This window comes from Falco cherrug, chromosome 3 (genome assembly GCF_023634085.1).
Source record: "Falco cherrug isolate bFalChe1 chromosome 3, bFalChe1.pri, whole genome shotgun sequence".
Taxonomy (NCBI): Eukaryota; Metazoa; Chordata; class Aves; order Falconiformes; family Falconidae; genus Falco; species Falco cherrug.
In genome coordinates, this window is record NC_073699.1 from 15,025,077 (window position 1) to 15,046,587 (window position 21,511).

Consider the following 21,511-nt stretch of genomic DNA (forward strand, 5'->3'; position numbering starts at 1 on the left):
GCAGACTTGCTCATGGGGCATTCAACTCCTGCATCCAGATGGTTGAGAAAAATATTCAACAGAGCTGGCCCTAGAATTGAGCCCTGAAGAACACTGGTTGCCTGCAAAGTGTTCTCTTGCCTTGCAGAGAGCAGCCTGGTCCCTTTTGTCCCCGATTCTCTTGTGAGCTATGTCTGCCTGCCTGAGGGTTCCCCCGCTCTGCTTCCAAGGGTGGAGACCCATCACCACCATTCCAGGCTTCGGTCCCTCCCAGAAGCGCGCAGGAAGATCAGTCTCAACACATGTATGCAGATTTCTAGGGCTGCCCGCTCTTGGGAATGGGGTAAAAGAGTACACACAATTTATACTTTGAGGATGAGGACATTCAGCATGATGAACTGTCGGAAATCTGTTCCGTAGAGCATCCAGGAAGAGCATTCAGTGAATTAGGAAGGAGGGACTGAGGGATGGGTGTAGAGTTTGTTGCATCTGAACCGTTAGTGGAGTGGAGGAGAAACAAAGGCACCCGTCGAGAGGGTATGGAGTTAAACCACCACAAACTTGCAGGGACAACAAGCGTAAGGACCTGCCCGAGGTTGCAGCTTTGTGGGTGTTTCGCGAGTGCTTTTGTGGTATGAGTCTTGCCTTGTTTTGGCAGCTCGAAAACTGCAACAGAAACGTACCCTTCTATTGGAGGAAGAGGCAGAAGAGGATGAGATGGTAAAACAGGTGCCTGAGATGAGCATGCAGTCCAGTGTCATCATTGAAGGAGTTGAGTACAAGATCGAGAGACTAAACGGAAGGAGTGTCCAGGCTCCAGCAACTCGGTAAGACAAGATTTGTAGCTCGGTACCACCCACATGTCAGAGGTGTCCCGGTATCAATAATTTTCAGGCAGGACAGCTTGGCAGTATTTCTTCTTTGGCATAGAAATGGGCAGGCTTTTCCAGCTCGCTCTTTCAGAAGAACATCTCCTTCAGCTGTGCACTTGGGTATGTAGGGATGTTGATTTTCAGAGACAGCTGATTCAGGATAAGCCCTGATGCTGAACCTACATCTGGGTTTTTTTAGGCTTTTGTTTCCCGGGTTCTCCTGGACTTGTCCTCCAGGTTGCCTTGATGTTCTTTTTCTAATTCTGAGGCATAGGTTGCAGGAGAATAAAGCTGAAGCTGTCCTTATCTGACTCTCTCTTCTGAGTCTTTGGTACAGACTTCTTCTCTTTACAAACACTTTTACTGTTAGTCTTACAGTAGCTGAAAACACTTACCCTGTCATTTTGAATCTCATTTCTCTCCATTGTTTCTGTCCAGTCTCTGCTGAGGAACTTCTCACATAATGAGTGCATTGAGACTTTCCACCTCCTGTGCTGACAGGGCAGCCCTAAGGAAGGACAGCAGCCAAACACAAACCAGCTGCTTGGGTTGATGTGAGGGGCTACTCGTCCCTGCTGTTTTCATATTGAAGTGAAGTTAGAGAACAGTAAGGCTGGATCCATCAGCTAACTTCCAGTTGCTTATTATTTATGCTTGAATAAAGGGGGTGCAGTGGAGTTGACTGAATTTGCGTTTCTTGAAATATTTTTTTGTCATGCTAGAACAGAAACTGAAATTTAATCAGAATCAACTAGAGCAGTAAAAATAAGGACTTGGAGCCGTGATAAACTTTCTCACTGCTGACTGAGCCACAGTAACTGTGTGTGTTCTTAACCCATGGAAAACAGGCTTGTGAGTCCTCCTTTCATTACATATCAAACCGAGCAGTGTCTGCATGTGCACAACTTGAGTGGGGATGGTAACTACAGCTCAGATGACCTAAAGTTTGCAGCAGTTCGGTTATGAGCACAAAGCCTCAGTGTGTCAAGCAGTTGCGCATAGAGAGGCTGCAATGAGAATCACTGTCCTGAGGTCACTCAGGATTTGTCCCTATCCCAGATGCGCATTCACTTCCCACCCAGGAGGGTCTTCCTTTGTTAACATTCATGCGTATCAGACATCAGCAAAGGGAAAAGCTGGAAACAGCCAGGTTGCCCATCAGGTAATGGCAGCTGGAAAGAGCCAGGCTAGAACTGCAAGAACTTGGCAGCAAACACATTTGAAGCGTGTGTGCGTGTGTTAGGGGATGGTTAACCTCCAAAATGTAGAACATGAGTTCTGATGTTAGCATGAACATTTATGAAATCAACAAGGAAATGCTTGCAGTGATGGAGAAGCAGCTGTTGAGCAAAATCATTAAGGGTTGTGTCTTCAAACTGAACTAGTTGTTGCTTTCTGGGGCTTGGATCTGTTCCAAACCTTTCTTGCGTCTGCCACCCTGTGCTGTTAGCTGACGTGCTTGTTTTGCTCTAGGCCCTTTGAGGTCAATGAGAACAACAGTTCACAGAGGAATTCACTGGAAGAGGGAATCAAGCCTGAACAGAGAACCAACTCCATGTCTGGGTAGGTGGATCAGGCATGTTCTTTGCCTAGGAGCTGACAGGTGATGGAGCAGACGGCTTCTCCTTTTTAGCAGACATAGTGTGTAAGAGGAAGTTTTTTGTGGAGAAGGGGAAACTGTGATAGGAACCAACTTCTTAGGAGAAACTGACCTGTTTTATGTGTCCTTCCAATTTCCCCCAGTGATGTCCTTGGATTTGATACTTAACAGTTGACTGAGGGTGTCGGTCCTTGCCTTTTGATGTTGAAGACAGGCAGATAAAGAGTTGTGGTGGACCAGACCAGCGTACCTTTCACTGTTTCTCTCTCTGCCCAGGTTGAGTCCATTATATCTTGGAGCAGGGGATCCAGTGGCACCTGTGCGGACAGCCAAAGCTGAACGGCGGCACCAGGAGCGATTGCGAATGCAGAGTCCCGAGCTGCTGAGCGGTCAAGAGAAGGAGCTTTCTCCAGCAGAACGTCGTGCTTTGGAGGCAGAGAAACGAGCGATGTGGAGGGCAGCACGGTGAGGCAGAAGAACCTTCGCTGTTCACTAGGCTAGTTCAGGAAAAGGGGACCTGCTGCATGTCTTTTGGATTAAGTGGTATTAAAACAGGGAACAAATAAGCCTTCCCGAGTCAGGTGTTTAGGGGAGGTTATATAGTTCTGTTCAAACAGTGCAAAGCATCTGCCGCTTGGCTGAGCTCATCTGCTTCTGACAGCTACATGGGTGAGGTGTCTCTTGTCTTTCAACAGCTCTTGCACAATCATGAAGACAGTGGAGTTTTATTAAAAAACCTAACTTAAACACCTTCATGTGACAGTGAATGTATTCCTTCCCTCTCAGCACACAGCTTCCCACCTCCTTTGTACCACGTGAAAAAGATGGTATTTATTGAAGCTGCAAGGTGACTTACTAAAAATGAAAAATGGAAAGAGTATTTCACGTACTGGGAAACTTGCCAAGGCCAAGAAATTAGCAAAACGAGGGCATTCTTATCCACACAAGCTGTTTCGTCAGCTATTAAGAGTGATTAAAAGTTGTTTTGAAAGATAGAGAACTTTCTATCTCAGAACTTAAGACCTGAAGCTAGTCCAGGCATTTACTATGTCATATAATTCCTTCCAAAAATTAGTCGAGCTGCTTCTATAACTAATTATAGTTTTCTTCCCATAATGTTTCTGTAGGAGGCATTCAAAGGACAATCTGAAACAGTCTCTTTTGGGGTTTGAATGAGAGCTTTTAGAGGAACAGGGTTGCTAATGACTCATCCATGCCAGCCTCCTAGATATGACGCTGGAGGGATTACCGTGAGTTGTGATATCGCTTGGCAATTCCAGTGTTTGTGCTTAGACGTGGATGATAATGGTGCTGTTGTCTTCTGGGGAGGCTCTGAGGATGAAGAAATACACAGTGGAATCCTCAGTGAGAGCTGAGTAATTATATCCAGGGCTTTGAGATACAAAGACTCATTGTTACTTGATAATGTATCAGACCTCCTTAGGGTTTATTTAGAGCTGGACTAATGTTCCTAGTACCAGGGCTTTTGCCCTTCAAAAAAAACTTTCTTGATATGCTCCAGCTCTTTGCCTTGGATGAATCCTTTGCCTGGTCTGTCTCAGCTGGAAATTTTCTTCTGACATGCTGCCTCCGTTTCACTGCACAGCCCTGTAATGTCAGAAAGCTGAACAGGTCACCGGAAAGCCTGTTTGTTATATGGAACCCTGATTTGGAAAAGATTGATTTCTGTCATCTTGTAGCACGTTTGTTAGACCTTTGAAGCTGGCCCTGCTTTAAACAGTTTTTGGATCAGATGACCTCCAGAGGTCCCTTCCAACCTGAATTAGTCTGTGAGTCTATACTTAGTAATCTCTCCTTCCCCAGCTCCCTGCTAACGGGGCTGTCTGCATACAGGCAGAGTGGTGAGTCAGGGTGGCAACAGTGTGTGCTCTGGCAGGATTGTTTCCACCCTGTACTATTGTAGTACTCTGTACTACATGCTTCAAAGACTGTGGGATTCTGTCCCCTGCTCTGATTCACTCAGTGTTCCACTGTATTTGGCATCCGACGCCTGTTCTAGTGGATGCTGTTTCCATGGTTTCTGTCACAACTTCTTAAGTGGCATCATTTGCAAATGGAAGTTCTGTGTCTTTATGTTAAGCCAGGAGCAACCCTTTTAAAAAAATAGAAGTGGAAGAGAATTTGTAAACAATGCCTGCCAAAACAGACGCATTGCCCTTGTGTTACAGGGCTAGAAGCTGCGTAGGTGTTGTGGAGCCAAGTGTGTGCTTACAAACGATCACGCAGAAGAGGCTGTCTGGGATTGAGATGATGAGATCCAAATTCTTGCTCTGGCATATTCTTTCTTACGACGTTGGACAGATGACCAAGGCCCTCTGTGCTGCAAATGCGTGGAGAGAGGGCTGTAATAGCACTCCTCTGTCTCACAGTAAAGCAACGAGCGTTGACTAAATAAAAAACTGACTGTCAGTATGGTGCTGCTTAAGCACCACAGTGTCATCAGGGGTAGACACCTTGCACAGAGTTGCTGCACAGTCTTTGCACCTATAGAAGTTCCACTGTTGTATTTGATCCAAGAAAACAGAAGTTGTCTGTCAGGCTTCTCCTCCTGAAAGCCAGCATCGCTGTGCTTGGAGAGGCAGTACGGACTGATCTGTCATCCCTTCCCCATTAAATACGCAGGATTTTCTCTCCCACGTGCCTCCACTTCCCATGCATATTTCCTCATACGATGGGGCAGGCTTTATGAGGTAATGTCAGCTCTGATTCCTCCTAAGCATTAATGTATCCAAGGAATAGGAGCTTTGTTAGAGATGAGTGTAGGAAGGAGAACTATGATGTTGTCTGCACAAACCTTTGAAAGCAAAGCCATTCATTGCAAGGACATTGCTCTTGTCGCAGAATGTACACCACTTGCCTCAGGACATTGTGTTCTTGTGTGAACTTGTTACTGTTGCCAGCAGGTAAAGAAATCCTGAAAAATGCTGGGGGAAGGGGCCAGGATTCTTTCAGATGATCGCATGATTTGCTCCTTTAACATTACTGGTTTTGGGTTAGCTAGGATTTTGCTGAAATTGCTTAGGGCACAGTAAAAGTTCTACATTACACTGTAGAGGAGTTAATGAGTGTTGAGGATGGTGGTTTTGTCCACTATGGGCAGGAAAGAGATCTCTGCGTTCCAAACCTTCAGTCTCATCTCTTCTAAGCATGTTTTCTTCATGGAAAATTAACTAGTGAAGGGAGAGCCTTTTAGAGGTAAGAATATATGAGAAGGAGAAGCTACTTGCACCTGTCTTGCTTTTCAGTTAGCAGATACGTGTGACTGGTTTTAAGTTCTGCAGACCAGGTCCTTGCCTCCGCTTCGCTTCTGATACCAAGGTGTAGCTTTTTATTCAGTTCTTAAAGAAGTGCTTGGCTGATCCTCGGGTAGGGTTAAGGCCTTGCTTATTTTTGCATTGGCAGGGATCAGTCAGTCACCATGATATGTTCCTTTTGTAAGACAAGGACGGACTGTTCCCTCCTACCACAGATCTCTCAGGATGATCTGGTCTTCTCAGGATCCCTCTTCTGTAACTGCTAGACCAGGCACAGTGACATGATGGCAGCCAGGGCTCAGATCTTATTTCCAGAGGCCCCCCAGGCAGCACTGTGTGTGCTGTGTGGGAGAGAGGACTGGATGGCCCTGCACATGGCGCTGCAGCCTCACTAACCTGTATTTTCTTTAAATGCATGCCACTGATTTTATTACTTTCTTTCTAATCTTCTATCTTCTGCTTCTTTCCAGTTCTCTGATCTGTGTGCTGTCACTCGTGACCCCATCAGTTTTGCACCTTCTTGGGCTTTCCTTTTTCTCCCTGTGTCATCAGTGCTCTGCCAGGACATGTGATGCGCCCCCCCCTTTCCCACCCCCACCCCCCCAGCACACACCCCTGTGCTCTGTTGAAATAAACACACTGGGACCCATGCTACATAAGTGTTCTGGGCACACACAACCGCTGGCATTCGTGCCATAGGAGGAGTGTGGTTAAGAAGGTACAGGCATATACCGAGGGGGGCAGGTATCCAGCAAGGGCTATAGGCATCTTGGCAGTTCTCTACCATGAACATGCTATTTTACAGATGCCCTCACCTCTTCAACTGCATGTGTTCCAGGGCCTGTGGCAAATAGACCTTTTGTAATGTGCTTGTCCGTTTTTTTTCCCCTTTTCTGGTGGTCAAACAAGGCGCATGCTAACAGGTGGTCAGATGTATGTATGCAAATGTACACTAAGAGACTCTCAAACGTGTGCACGCACACTCATACCCTGTACTCCCTCAGTTTGTTTCACACGTACACACATACACACTTCTTTGTAACTACCTCCTGGGCCTTTTCCATTGGTCTGCTGGATGTTTCTAGTCCTCTCCTCCTAGCCTGCGAGGAGGGCAGTCTCTAGATGCTGAGGCTCTGACAGCCTGTGCTTTGGGCACATCATCCCAGATTGCCCTCTGGAGGTTCCTGCTTCGGCAGCAGTTGGTGTTGGACAGGATCAGATATAGGAGCCTGTTTTAATCAAGGCGACCCCTATATCAGACCCGTATTTCTCCTTGCCAGGGTATGTTCCTGTATCTGTTTCTTTCTTTCCCTGCGCTTGTCTGCTGCGATGTTCATCACCATCATCTCCTCTTCCTCCTCTTCTTCCTCCTCCTCCTCCTCCTCCTCCTCCTCCTCCTCCTCAGATCCTCAGCTCTTGAAGACAGTATTAAACAGTACGAGCAGGATCTGGCCAGGAAGCTGTACCAGTCCCGACAACGGGCACCTGCTCCCGGGGCCAGGCCAGCTCAGATGTCTAGTCCAATGCAGAGTCACGCCTCAAGAATCCCTGGGTCAGGAGGCCAATCCAGGTGTGCACAGCCCCCTCCCTGCCAGCTGCATGCTTAACAGTCCTGTCTGTATCCCTGCATCCTAACGCAGTGCTCCCAGCTGTGCCCTGCTAGGGGTAGGGAGGAGATGTTAGTGGTTGCTGGTGTTCATTTCCCTGAGGTCCCACAGACTACCGGCAGTTGTCTCAATGAGAACAAGGGGGGATGTTGGGTCTGTTTGGGAGAAGGGAGCGGACATTTCTGAGGGCTGAGCTGGCTTTCTCTGAGCTATTGCACAGTCTCCTGATGGCTGAAGAGGGTTAAGAGGCAACACACTGAAAGCACAGAGGAGAACAAAGCTCTGAGAACTGATCCTACTCATTTGAGCCCCTGCGGTTCTTTTCCCGGCTTGGGTTGCTCTCCCATCGTATATGGCACCTCTGGAAAGGCCTGCAGCTTCTCAGTGCGTTGATGCTTAGCTCTAGGCTCTGTCTGTTCAACACACGTGATGGCATGTGTGTTTCAGGATGACAGCAAGCCAAGCGGTTCTCCTCTCCTGCTTTGAAAGTCTGTCTGCCTCAGGGAACCGAGGGTGCTTATTTTTGCCTTTCTGCACTCAGCCCATTGACTGTAATCTGGCTGCTGGGCACAGAAGGCGGCATGATCTCTTATCAAGAAGGCAAAGTCTGATGTCTTCTTCTCCCTCCCTCGTTTCTGAGGCAGGATGAAATCACTTGAACAGGATGCTCTTAAAGCCCAAATGGTTATTGCCAAGTCCAAGGAGGGGAAAAAACGCAGCACACTGGAGCAGCTGGCAGAGTCACCTTCACCTGTTCCTACCCCATCACCAACACCACTGGAAGGTACTGTATAGCTGCCTCTATCTCCGAGGAAAAAAGTTAGTGCTTCCCTAGCTTAACTTGCTTGAAAGCAGACCTGTTGAAAGCAATTTCCTTCTTCAGCCTAGACTGGAAGGTCCTTTGGGGCATATGACATCTCTCAGCATAGGATATGGTATGAACCATACCTCACATCTGCCGTATGGTTCCAGGGAACCAGGGCAGAAATAAAACCAGTGTCGTGACTTTTTTTTTTTTTAAAAAAAAAAAAAAAGAGGAAAGAGGCATTTGTTCTGAGAAAGCCCTTTCTTTCCTGAGCATACTCTTTTATCACACTGTCATGGTTTAACCACTGAAACCAGGACACTTGGGACACACATTTAAATGCTGCTAAATGGGAGGGACAGATTCAGGGAAGTGTTGCATATAACACAGCTAGTCACTAAATACTGCTGTTCTGTCCTCTTTTGCAGATTGCAGTCCCAGAAACGTCACTTCACCGGGAAGGCTGGTATGACATAATTCTGCTTGCTTTTGTTATCTTGCCTATAATCCTGGGATTTCTCAGTTACTCGGCTTGGGTGTGGACTGTGCATCTGGGCTGTGGGATCCTGGTCTTAAGCCAGGTCTGGCTGTCTGACAGATGGGACTGTGAAGGGGCCACAGTGGATGGAACTATGGCATACGCATTGATGGAGGCGCCCCCCCCTTTTTTGCAACTACGATGTGACATCTGTTTTCTGTTTCCCTGTTTTATTATTTCATCCTTTTCTTAGTTCTTCATCTCCCTATTCAGAAAGCTTTTGACTTCAGCAACTTTGGCCCCTTGTTTCCTCAACATCGTGAATCTGACAAGTGAAGCTGAAATCAGCATTTTCCTTTTTCTAAGCACTGTATAAATGCAACAGGACATTTTGCAGGGAACTGTCAAAATTGGTAAGACAGACAAACAGAAGAGTGGAGGCGGCTACACAGAGAGGGGACCTGGTTTTGCCCAAGGTCACACAATACAGCCAGCGCTAGATTGAAATCCTGACTGTGCTACAGCCATCAGGAATCTTGTCACAAATTTTCCCATGGAAAAAGGTTTCCTACCTAACTTGGTGTGCATATGCATTTCACCAGAGCACATAATGTTTTCTCTGGAACCTGGAACCCCTGTCCTGGCACCAGAACAGCTAAAAAGACATTTTGGCAGAGACGCCCCATTTTCAGAGGCTGTATCCAGCCACTCTTGGCACTGAGAATGATGCTTTGCTTCTACTTTTATCTCTGCATAGATTGCTCAGCTTGCTACTGGTTTTCCATCCATTTCTCTCCCCTTACTCTCTCTTCTCTGTTTCTTCTCTTTTGCTGTCCCTTCTAGTCCATATCTGAAAAGAAGTTTGACTACCGGGAATTTGCTGCTATTCCTTCCTCCAAACCTGTTTATGAAATCCAGGTATAAACTGCATGCTGCACCATCTCGTTAGATTGGTTAGGGCTTGGTTTGGTGGAAGTGCCTGCACATGAATGATGACCTTCAGAGCAGAGGTTGAATGATTTGAGGAAGTCATCTCTCAAAGGCCCTGGCTGTCTGGGGGGCAATGACAACCGGCCATGCTGTATAACTGAGGGTTTACTGGGGACTTCAGTCAAGAGAAATTGTAAAAAAGTTGGTCCAGATGGTTTTAAAATTAATGACAAAAGCTTTGCAAATGTAAAGCAGCTACATCTTCACTTTAATTGATCCTGAAACATTTTTAAGTGAAAGATGGGAACTAAAAGGGAGGAAAAAACTATAGAAAATGATTGCCAACAGATTGCAAAGTGGAGCAAATGTTAACTTCAAACTGGAATGTATCCAGCATCCTGTCTGAGAAGCAGCTGTGGTGACAATTCTCGTATGTTGTAACTCTGCTGTAGAGGAACTGTGAAGTAATCACGTGGTAAGAGGACCCCGAGTTCCAAGGGTGAGCACCATGGTGAGGTGGTTTTCCTTCCTAAAAGAACCTCCTTTTATTTACCCTGTTTTGTCATAGAATCACAGTTGAGGTAGGAAAGAGACCTCTGGAGGTCATCTTGTCCAGCCGCACTGCTCAAGCGTGGCCACCTAGCATCAGTTGTCCAGGACTATGAACTGCCTTTCTTGTATTGTCTGGGTTAGTCATGAACTGATTGCGTTTGTGACACGTGATTTTGAGCAGATACTGTATGTCTGTAACTTTTATTTTTTTACATTTTTATTTTTTTAGTTCTTTGGGCTTTGTTTTTTGTTTTGTATAGACAATTAAGCAGATACCTGCAGTTAGGTTTGTGTTGTGTGTGGAGAGCTAGCAAGTACTGATGTGTTGAGCTTTAACTTGGTGTCGTGACACAAAGATCCCAGGTCCAAGGTGTCATCCCCAAAGCCAGGCAGACTTTAGCAGAGCTGCAGTTTGAGGATTCTCAGGCAGTTGTACATTATTTGATGCGTATTCTTGGTTGCCTCTTCTTTCACTGGTGGTATCGCTAAACCCTTGGTAGTCATCATTTTCACTAAGAATCCCTTCCCTTTTGGGCTGTGCACCTGTCCATGTTCTGTACCGAGGGAGCTGGAGGGCTGGCCACTCAAACCCCAGTGGCAGCTCTGGACTAGCTCAGTTTCTCCAAGCCTCTACTGAGGCCACAGTGCAGCACTGTGTCTTCACGCAGCTGAGAAGGTGCCTCCAAAGGAGGCTACAGCTCCAAATCATCTGGCAGTTCCTCTGGACCTCTCTCAGCAGTGCAGTAATTAAAAGACTGTATTTCTTCCTGGCCATAGTTGCACGACTGCGTCACTCACTTTGGATCGGTGCAGTGCTAGTCTGGCTGAGCTGTGTTCCTCAGCGATGCGTGCCGGAGTCATCACAGCCCCCTGTGCTCTGCTGTCTGCTGTTTGTGAAGAGCATGACTTCTACTATATGTTTACTTTATTTCTAAAGCACTAATTTTGCTGAGAATCTCCCCCTCTTTCTCGCCTCCTCCAATTTTGCTGCTTGCACAAAATAGGCAAGTTTATATGGAAATGAGGGCTTCTTGCACCCTCGCAGCCGTGAAACTTCCCTAATGCTTTCCGTCTAAGTGTATAGAGCCGCCACACTTTATCCTACAACTAAAGAAAAATTAAGCTACTCCTCACTTGTGCTCTTGAGCTGAGCAAGACGACCCCTAAAAGACAGATTTTGATCAGTAGTGGCCAGAACTTTCAGATGAGTTTGGCAGCGTTAAACTTGCTGAATACTGAGCTCTTCTGAAACCCTATCCTTGCGTTTGTGTAGCTCGGAGAAATGTTCGGCTCAGCGTAAGTATTGTGTGCAAACCGAGAAAGAATAGTGCAGGTAACAAATGGAGCCGCTTTCGAAGCAAACAGAATACCCCAACAGAAGTGTTTGATCTTTCTGTCCTTGAAGCACTGTCTACAGCTAGATGAAATTCTCTTATGTCGGCAAAACATGTGCAGCTTGGCACATTTACGCCTGTCCCCAGAGTAGTGCTGGTGTTCAAGCCACCTCAAGTTTGTGACCATGAGCAAAGTCGTTTTCTCATGGTGTTGCCACTCTGGTCTGATGAGCTGCAGACAGCTCTGGCTGTTGGAGTGGCCTTCATTTTGCGAAGGCTTTAAAATTTGCAGGAGCTGGTGGAGTTTCATGGTTTCACTTAGCCATTTCTCCAAAGCTGTCTCTGCCATCCATTGGAATGTAACTGCTTCCTGTCCCACTTCAGTTCTCTCTACACACCTGAATATAAAGAAGAACGTTGATTTTGCCTAAGAAGCTAGGCCTGCAAACTGTGCAGATGGAGAATTAGGATCCAGGACTCTCAAGGAAATGTAGCTCATGTCTTTGCTCTCCGCCCATGTTTCTACTCATTTTCTATAGTCTTTACGCTTGCTGCCTTTCGTGTCGCTTCCTACCCTCTCCTCCCTAGCCATACACAAGGAAAAGGAGGAGAGCTGTGATGGGCAGCCACACACCTCATCCTGCAGTTCAGGCGGTGGGCTGCTTGGCTTCAGCGCAGAGGATTAATGTTGTAATCGTGTGCATTTACTGAGGGTCATGCCCTGGCTGCTGTATCACCAGTGCCTTTGGGGCGAAAGGTTCTCTGAAGTGTTTTGGAAGGCTGGAGGTGTGGAATTACCTGGCACTAGTGTTACAGAGGTGGATGCTCATGTCTTCTGTTCTTTTGCAGTCACCTGATGCAGCTGATGATCTCAGACACATAGATGACAGAAATAACTCAGGTAAGCTCATGGTTATCTTGGTACTACTTGCTTCCTGCCACAGTTCTAGAGGGTTCCCCTTTGTCTGCTTGTGGAATCAACCCTGAGGACTTGAACTTCTTGCTTCTTGAATGAATGTCCTATTTTGTCCATTCTAGAATGAAACCTCCAAACTTGCCACATTCAGTTTTGGGTAGGATATTTGCATTGTGCTTTAGCGATGGCTAATTTGCTGAGAATGGTGTGTAACAAGCATGCCTCGTTTTCTTCTGGTTTTGTGTTCTGGAATAAAGAGTGCTGGTAGAATGTGGATGGGAATTTTTGGCCTCTGTCCCCTGCTTTAAGTGGGTAACATCCATTGCTGAGGGTCTGCCTTGTGCCCCCTTGGCTAGAGCAAAGAACCTCGCTGCGTGCAGCAGGCACCTGCAAATAAATTCATCCTGGTTTAAGACTCGAGAGCATTTGGGTGCTTGAGAGTACCCACGCGACTCTCCAAGTCTGTGCTTGTGGATCTGCGTACGTGGTTACCTAAATAAAAAGTCGTTAAAGCTGTGACTGCTGTGGCTCTTCAGGCTGTCCTAACTACGGGATGTGTTTCTGTCCCCAGCTATAATAGACAGGCTCAGACTCTCTCTCACTTCATTCTAGGTGGCTGTAGTAGTAGTGTGGAGCAGGGCCGGCCTGCGCCTTCGTAGTACTTCTCTTGCCTTCAGCAGTTGATGCTGGTTTTCTTCTACCTGTTTGCAGCTATTTTTTCCCCGCTTTAATTTTACGCAAGGAAAATTTATCTCTTACCTTGGTAAATCTCTCTGAGAAAGGCTGCACTCCAGACAGCTGATCCATGTGGGGGCCATTTCTAGAAGGAGGTTCTGCTACACAGATACTCAAGAAAAACTTCCTTGCAGAGAACAACAGCTGTTCCTCATCGCTTGGAGTAAACCTCTCAGCCCTGGGATATTTTCTTGAGGCGGTCCCTTCAGTCAGCGTACATAACTAGGAGGGCACTGAAGGGTTGGGAAATAATCAGAAATTGCTTAGGGGCTTCAGACCTCACAGTTGCCTGGCATTGCTCTTTGTTGCCCTCAAACAGAATAAAAGCCATATCAAGAGTGTGATGCTCTATCAAGAGTTTCTTAACCCAGTCCTTAATCCTTAATCCACCACTGCATGAGGCTGTGATGTGTGTGAGGCACCAAAAAACTGCAGGCTTTCCAAAATCGGTTTGGAAGGATAGCAGCTGAGGATGCAACTAAGCTCTTTGGGTATGGGACAAAGCTCTCAAGTGTTTTTTTTAGATTCCCCACCCCCTCTGCCCAGCCTCATTCTTCCAGGCAGTGTAGCATTCCAGCCAACATACAGGCTTTTATTTTTTACATAGATTCTGGCAAGTTAGAAAATCTGTATGAGGAATTTAAAAGATCCTTTTCTTGCATCGGTTCCAGCTTCCTGCTAGGCTTGGTTTTGTCTCTTTTCAGATACCCTTCTCCGAATATGTGGAGAAAATAGTTGGAATAAAATACCTGGGAAAATACTTGACTATTAGAGTGCTTTTTACTCCTATTTTTCTTCAGTGTAGAAGGAAGAGGAAAGGAAACCATTTACCAAAGATCAAAGGAGTATATGCTGAACTCGTTCAAAACAGCACCGTGTGTGCATTCCCCTCCCACTCCGACAGCTTCATTTGCAACTCCCAGCATTTCAGGCACCACTTTGACGTATCCTATCAGGCCTTTCACTGCTGTGTGTATTTAATACAGCTTTAAAGAGATCTGATTGCTATGATTAGTGACACCTTTTCTCTGTACACCTCTACACACACTGGGATTTTAATCAGAATTATCCTTGGTCATGGATTTATGGCTTTTTTTGATCATAGGGTAAACTCATAAGCAATTCCTAAATTTTATGCTAGAAGAGCATTATAACAGAAACTCCAAGGTTATCTTACTGCTGACTGCTGGAAAGCATTAGCAACTCTCTCTTCTGAACATCTTGTCAAAGCACACCATTTTCTTTTGTCCGTTGCAGATGAGCTCTAAGAATCTTTGCATTCTCAGGTCTGACTTACAGAATCACAGAATGGTTTGGGCTGGAAGGGACCTTAAAGACCATCCAGTTCCAACCCCCCTGCCACGGGCAGGGACACCTCCCAGCAGACCAGGCTGCTCCCAGCCCCGTCCAGCCTGGCCTTGAGCTCCCAGGGATGGGGCACCCACAGCGGCTCTGGGCAGCCTGTGGCAGTGCCTCGCCACCCTCACAGTAAAGAATTTCTTTGTAATATCTAATCTAAATCTACCGTCTTTTAGTTTAAAGACTCAATGACTTCATGGTCATCATCTTTTAAATGTGTTTAAAAACATTTATTCCAAGGTTTGCAAGAGGCCATGAATTTATTGAACTTCATAATAACATTTTTAGGGCGGCACCATGGGATGTGTTTGCTTTATGACATAACTTTTTCAGTTCACTTTGATTTAGAGTCTTTCCTATCTTGTAGCCATCAGGTTGCAGAAATACACACTTGATAATTTTGTATTGCACTTACTACTGGGTACCTGCTTATGGTATGTAAGAAACTACTTCTGTCCTCACAGTCTTTGTCCACTTGGGATGTCTAATATCTACAGCAATTCATACAGGAGAAGTATCTTTTAGTCCTACACTGGACTAATTAGTACTGTATAATTACTGAGTCTAGGACTCAGCTCAGCAGCTCATGTACACGTAGGAATGAAAGATTATCTCTCCACCTTCTCATACCGTTGATTTATCCCCATCCAGCCTTTTTAGTCACCTCTCCAAAGACTTGCATCCACCCTTTTGTTCTCCAGACTTCCATTTTAGAGATTCTTTCCCACCAAAATGCCGAAATTTCACAAAATTAGAATCTCTAGATTTATACTAGTTGCAATGCCTGTGCTCTCTTCCAGTGTTTTCTGATTTCTCTCATGGGACAGGAGGCCTGTACTGGCTCAGAATACACCAGTATCCTGTCTGGCGGGAAGTGAGTTCTTTGGGAAAGACTATAAGAAATAAAGAAAATGAGCTTGCAGAGACGCATATTCTCAATTTTCTGTAATCACCTATTAAGTAGGGGTGTCTTGAGCCAGGTATTGTATCTAGATCATCAGTGGAATGATCCTCTGTAACACTATCCTAATTCTTTTTTAATCTTTCTTGATGCTTTGTGGCATTGGGTTCCACAATTACTGTAATTCTGTTTCATGATAATTTCCTTGGGTTTTCTGGGATGCAGTGAGTATCTGTGTCTTACTGATTCTTTCTGTACCATTTATGTAGGCCAGTACCATATCATACTGGTTATCTTTCTTCCAGGCTGAAGAATCCTAGTTCTTCTTTGTGAGAATCATTCTGCTACCCACTCTGGACCCTTTTTATTTCATCCTTGCCATTTTTAAGTAGAGAAGTAGAACGGGGCTGCATGCAGTATTGCAGGTGCAGGTATATGATGAGTTTATGCAGTGGCAGAAGGTGCTGTGTACCTTCTCCCATCTTTTCCGATATTTAATCCTCCAAAGTGAAATGGTATTGTTGAGAAGTGTGCCGGTGTTTTCAGAAAGCTCCCCCTAATGACTGCAGAACCATAATCTTATTTTAAGGATGCTGCATTTTATATGCAATTGGGATTATATTACTTTTACTGATCTTAAGTATCATCCAGTAGTGTACAAATAAACTTGCTAGGTCAGCACGAGGTTCTGGCTAGTCTGATATTGTGTCTGATGTGAGCCACTGGGAATGCCAAGAAAAAAACATACAAGAAGAAAAGCATAAAGTGATTCCTCCCAGAATACTACAGGCTGCAACAATCTGCGGTTTGGTGCTTTCTGAGCCAGAAGTCTTCAATTTTGGAATTGTTTCTTTCTTTCTTGAATCTGTTCACATTTGCAGTAAATTTCACCTTCCACACCACTGCCCGGTTAACTCTGTAAAATCCTAGTACCCTTTTTTTGTAGTTGAGTTTCATTTGACTGCCCTGATATACAGCTTGGTATCGTCAGCAGGTTTTCTCAATACAGTGTTCATCACTTCTACTCTTTCTTGTTAGCTACCAAATACTGACCCTAATACAGACAGCCGCTCTATGATGTGATAGCAGGTCATATCTTCCTATGCTTTTCCTGTGTTTAAACTACTTACCCACTGAAGGACATGCTGCCTTATCCCTTGGCAGCTTGTTTTCAGTAAGAGCTTTGGCTGAGGAACAATCAAAACATTTTTAAAAGTTGTGTGGTGTGTTGAGATCACTTGACTTGCATGTTTGCTTGCTCCTTTGGTAAATTCTAGTCTAAGAGGGTCTAAAAGGAATGACTTCCCTCTAAGCCATATTTCCTCCCCCAGCCCCCCAGTCTGGATTTTGATCTGCATGTGCCCATGCTTTTCTTTTGTACCCGTTTGCCTTGTTTGGAAGTCAGTCATCTGTTTACCAATCCCACTACCCTTTCAAGGTGTGAGATCAGTCACACACATTTATTTGTTTCTAAGACCTTTTCAAACCGCGGGTTAATGCTGGGGTTAATAGTTCAGGAAACATTCTGAACCGTAACGACTACTCGCACTTGGGTACTGTGACGAGGGGGACGTTGCATCTTGGAGTCTGGCTCTAGAGCAGAGGGTGGGCCACTGGGTACAGCTCAGCAGACTTTGCACCTTTGATCTGATGTATCTTCATAGATTTCTGTATTTGAGGTCCTGTGCTATGTTCAGAGATTTTAGAGAGGCTTCCCAGGAGGCAGTTTGCACTCGAAGGGAAAAATCTGTGGTTTTGTGGAACTTCTTACACAAGTATCTCACAGCAGTTGCTCCAGCCAAATTATGGCAAAGGGCAGATGTTCCAGGCGTATGTCAGAGCACGTCAGATAAGCTCTACCAGCTCCTTTCAGGAGAGTGAGGAGCCACCGTAACAGCAGTGTGCTTTAGGTACAGAACACATCCTAAAAGACCAAGTTAACTGAGAGTCTGCCCTGCCAGAGGATCTTTCCTGGAAAGTTCTTTCAGCAAGGAGCCCAAGTCACAGTCTTAAATTTACAGAAAGGACTTTGTCGTGTGACTTCAGCATTAAGCAAGGCCAGAATGCTCACGTCTCTCATTGGCTGTGGCATTACCATACTAGTGGTCACACTGCTCTTCAGTGCATGCTGCTCTACTGAAACCAGTGAAATGGTTTGGAGCACTGGCTGACACCTGGGTCCTTTCAGTATACTTGATTTTTTTCCTAAGGCTTGGCACTTTCAATAATTTTCAGTGAATCGTGGGTATTAGGGACAAGTATCTTCCCACGTATGTGACTTCCTTCCCAGAAGCCACAGTAGTCGCTACCTGAGCTACAGATCACCTAAAAGTCCTGGCCGTGGGATTACTGTAAATCACCAAGACTTTAGCGGTGTCTCAAATTCGGCACCCTTACGTCAGAATTAACTGGATCAGCTATATACTTAACACTGGCTCTTAAAAACTTAACTTCTCTTGTCTACACAGTTCCCCAGGAGCAGGACGGGCAGCCAGAGGAAGAGGACATGTTAGTAACGCGTGATTCATCAACACCGACTTCATCAGCACTTGAAGAAATGGCCCTGTACAGCAGCAAACGCAAACTCCGACACAGCCGGCGCAGTTTGGAGGCTGCTGTCCCTACGTAGAAGATCTGAAGCACCTGGGCGATGGAATAGCCCAGCACAGGCTTTTTGAGCTTCCTGTGCTCCGGGGATAGCACTGGACTGCCCACACTGCTGCCTCCTGGACTCTGGATGGGAACTGAGCACCCCGGGGAGCATTGTGGTCAACTAACTTCCTTCAAGGCTGTGAACCGCCCTCTTTTCTCACCCAATAATGCACTGGGGCATGTCCTAAACAAGATGGGACAATACTAGACTTACTGATGGCAAATTGAGAGGAGGTGTGGGTAGGACAGTGGGCAGCTGCAGCTTGTTAGCCTGTAAATATTGTGTGTGGGGGAAGGGTAGGACAGGGAGAACATATGAGTGTGAGAGTGTGTTGGGCTCCAGCTGTTATTTCCTCAACTTGGATTTTTTAGTGGTTAATGTGGGAGCTTCTACTCTGGTATGAATTAGAAGGAAGGTCCAGCCTGCCTTTGCTCCTATTTAATTTCCATTCTTTTGCCAAAAAGCATCTCCTTCCACCTCCCACACCATGTCACCTCACTTTCTTTTGGGAGTATGTGGAAATGGGTAGCTTGGAGGCAAAACAAAGCAAAACAAAACAAAACAAAAAAAAATTTCAGCGAAGTGCCTCCCTCTGACACTGACACCTGTGTGCTCAAGCAAAGACGACTGGATAAGCAGGAGCCTGTGCCAGCTCTGTGCCACTTGCCTCTGTGAGCGCAGCAATCTATCCCACGTAGCAAACTGCTCCTGCCAGTATTTAGTGCTGTTCTGGGGGACAGGTACCTACCCGGATTTACACGTAACTGCGTGGATCCCTCGCACGCGGTGTGACCCACTCTGCAAGCACACTGCACGGAGTGTCAGAGGAGGCCAGGTATCTGTCTTCTGTCAGCACCACGGCTGAATTGGTGAACCAGGGCAGAAACAAGAAAGGAGCTGAACAGCTGTAGCAAGAGTCTAGCAGTGTGCATGTGTGACAGCAGTAGAGAGCAGAATAGTTGGGGATTAGGATATGGTGGCAGAGATAGGAGGTGTAAACAGCAGATAAGATAGTGGGTTAGGATTCAGGAAAGGGGCAAGGGTAGGAAGTGGCGATGCTGGGGTCAGGTTAGGAGTCATGGGGTCTTACAGGTAGGAGGATACTAGCGGGTGAGTCCACTGTGTTGCCCGCTAGCTGTGAAATGAAATGTGACGTTACGGGGGTGCGCAGTGTGGGGCTTTCAAGGAGTGCCGGCCAGGCAGGGAGCACAATGAAGTAGGGTGGGTCTGGCCTATACCTTGCAATAACTACGCAATTCTACTCTTTGCCAACTTGTTGGCTTCAGACCCCTTTCCATGTAGAACAGGGAAGATACATGCTTGCCCATGCAAGAGGAGAAAAAGAAAATGAAAAAGGAGCAGGGGTGTGATTCCTGGTGTCCATGAGTGGAACAAGGGCTGTGAACAGATTCTGTATCAAGTGAGCTCTGCAGATGTGGAGGAGACAGATGCTGCTTATCGCTCTGAAATCAGTCTCTGCTGCCCACTACTGAAGTAAAACATCCCTTTTCTTCTTTTTTTTCTGTTCTTTCTTTTCTTTCTTTCTTTTTTTTTTTTTTTTTAATGCCTCTAGTAAGGAGAAAGGCATCTGAGCTTGGCAGTAATCTGATCTGTCTACCCTGATAACATTGGTGCTCTCTGCTGAACCCCTCCAGCAGTAAGACCAGAGTTGGACCTTAAGCCTTTCAGTGACTCAAAGTGGCTTGGGAGTGACAGGCACTTCTGCTTGTATATTTGCTGAATGAAAGAACTGGATGCAGTTTCTTTTAGTTGAGAATCTCCCTTCATGCCAAAATCCAGTGGATCATTTTAACTGACTTCATATGTTTTAATTTTACAGAGCTTTGAAGGGGGAACTCTGATAATCTCAAACTGCAGCTAAGGCTGCTTCCATCATCAGCAATTTGAGCTTTTCCTTTTTAAATCTGATTTTAGCATTTGCTTTTTAACAACAGCAATTTTGGAAACAATCCTGGATTGGTTTTGGTGACTAACTTGTGATTCTTTTTTTCTTTCCCTTTGCGGTACCTGGTGCCAGGCTCTGGGTTCTCTCCCATTCTCTTCTGAGAGACTCTGAGGGAAAATTAGCGCATCAAGACTGTAACTAGTGAAATTTGTACAACCAAAGAAATCTATTTTGTGGTTCAAGGATAATAAAGTTTACTTTACATTTTAGAACCTTTAGTTGATGTGGTTTAGCCCTGTGTGAAGCCTGCAATTTCTGTATCAGCACTTTGGTTCCTCTGACATACAGTCACCCTGTAATGTAGGAGGCATACTAGTGATTTTCCTGCTTTTGTGTGCAGAAATCCCTGATCACCTAAATCACTGACAGCTGCAGGAACATCAAGATGAGCACATGCTACTCTTGTAAATTTGGTAGAGAGCTGGCATCTGTGCTGAACAGGGAGGAAGAGAACCTAAACCAGCAGCTGTTAGCTTCATCTCTATGTAGGTTGGAAGGGACTCCTTATTTTGGAAGTGGCAGATTCTCTCTTGGGATGGGGAGGGAGAGGAGGAGAGGTTTCTGTTCCAGAGAAGCTATAATAGTGGGGAAAGGAAACAGGGGCAAACAAGTGAGATGATATCTGTGGGATACGTGCTTTAGTTATCACACTCATCACTGACACCTATTTAAAAAACAGTGCCCAGCTTAATGGCATACAGGGGAGGGAGGTAAAGTCAAGGATGAGGAAAAAAAACCTACAAGGTGCTGTCCGGTGTTACAAGCTTTAAGACCGTACTGATGTTAACTACAGAGACACTCTGAATTCCGTCCGTACCAGGGGCCGATTGGGCACGAAATGTACCTCCACGCTGTTGGTGCCGGTGCGCTCCGTGCCCGAGCCTGCCAGTAAAGGCTGCCCGATGTGATGCTACTGACTGTGGCAGTGAGGACTGGTCCCTTCTGCTACTGCTGAGCTCTGTGGTGCCTGCTGCCTCATGGGTGTGGGCGAGTTGATGGAGTGCCAGCCCTAAGGCTTTGGCTCCAGTTTGACCAGTTGCCAGGGGTGCATGGGGGAGTGTGTCTGTGTGTGTGAAGGAACACCTGGACGCAGGCAGTAGGTGGCTGGCACAGGAGTAGCCTGGAAGCAATGCAGAGCCTGGGCCCTGCTCATCAGCCGATATAATACAGAACACAGGGATAGGAGCAAGAGCTTAAGCCTCTTGGCTTTCTTCACTTGGCTCTGCTTAAAGAAAAATAAACACTAGTTTGTTTACATGATTAAAGTTTTTAAAAATACAGTTGAACTGGTAAAAAACTAACACATTTCATGTAGCCCAAACAAGTTCTCCTTAGTGTGGATCAATGAATGGCCACCAGGATATGCCAGCACAGAGAAAAACGGCCTCAGTGGGAAGAGGGCAGAATTCCTCTTTCTAGAGGCAGTGTCATACTAGACCTTGCCCTCACTCTCCATCCTGTGCAACCGTTGACTTGCAGGTACAGCTGGAAAAGAGACCCTGGCACACCGCATGGTACCGCAGGAACAGTCTTGTCTTAGTCCAGCTTG

The 21,511-nt window shown here is 46.0% G+C and overlaps 1 protein-coding gene across 41 annotated transcripts in view; it reads left to right on the plus strand.

Moving 5' to 3' along the window:
- Nucleotides 1-20,194, plus strand: part of SCRIB (scribble planar cell polarity protein) — a 116,604-nt gene extending 96,410 nt beyond the window's left edge. For 31 of the 41 annotated variants that reach the window (XM_055703698.1, XM_055703653.1, XM_055703656.1 and 28 more), the window contains 9 exons: nt 638-806; nt 2,325-2,414; nt 2,728-2,916; nt 7,132-7,296; nt 7,978-8,117; nt 8,567-8,604; nt 9,460-9,534; nt 12,282-12,333; nt 17,812-20,194. In XM_055703698.1, the coding sequence (XP_055559673.1) occupies nt 638-806; nt 2,325-2,414; nt 2,728-2,916; nt 7,132-7,296; nt 7,978-8,117; nt 8,567-8,604; nt 9,460-9,534; nt 12,282-12,333; nt 17,812-17,972 (1,079 nt within the window). In that variant the 3' untranslated portion in view covers nt 17,973-20,194. The other 10 variants (XM_055703678.1, XM_055703688.1, XM_055703687.1 and 7 more) reach the window with 4 other exon arrangements.
- Nucleotides 20,195-21,511: the final 1,317 nt, after the last annotated feature.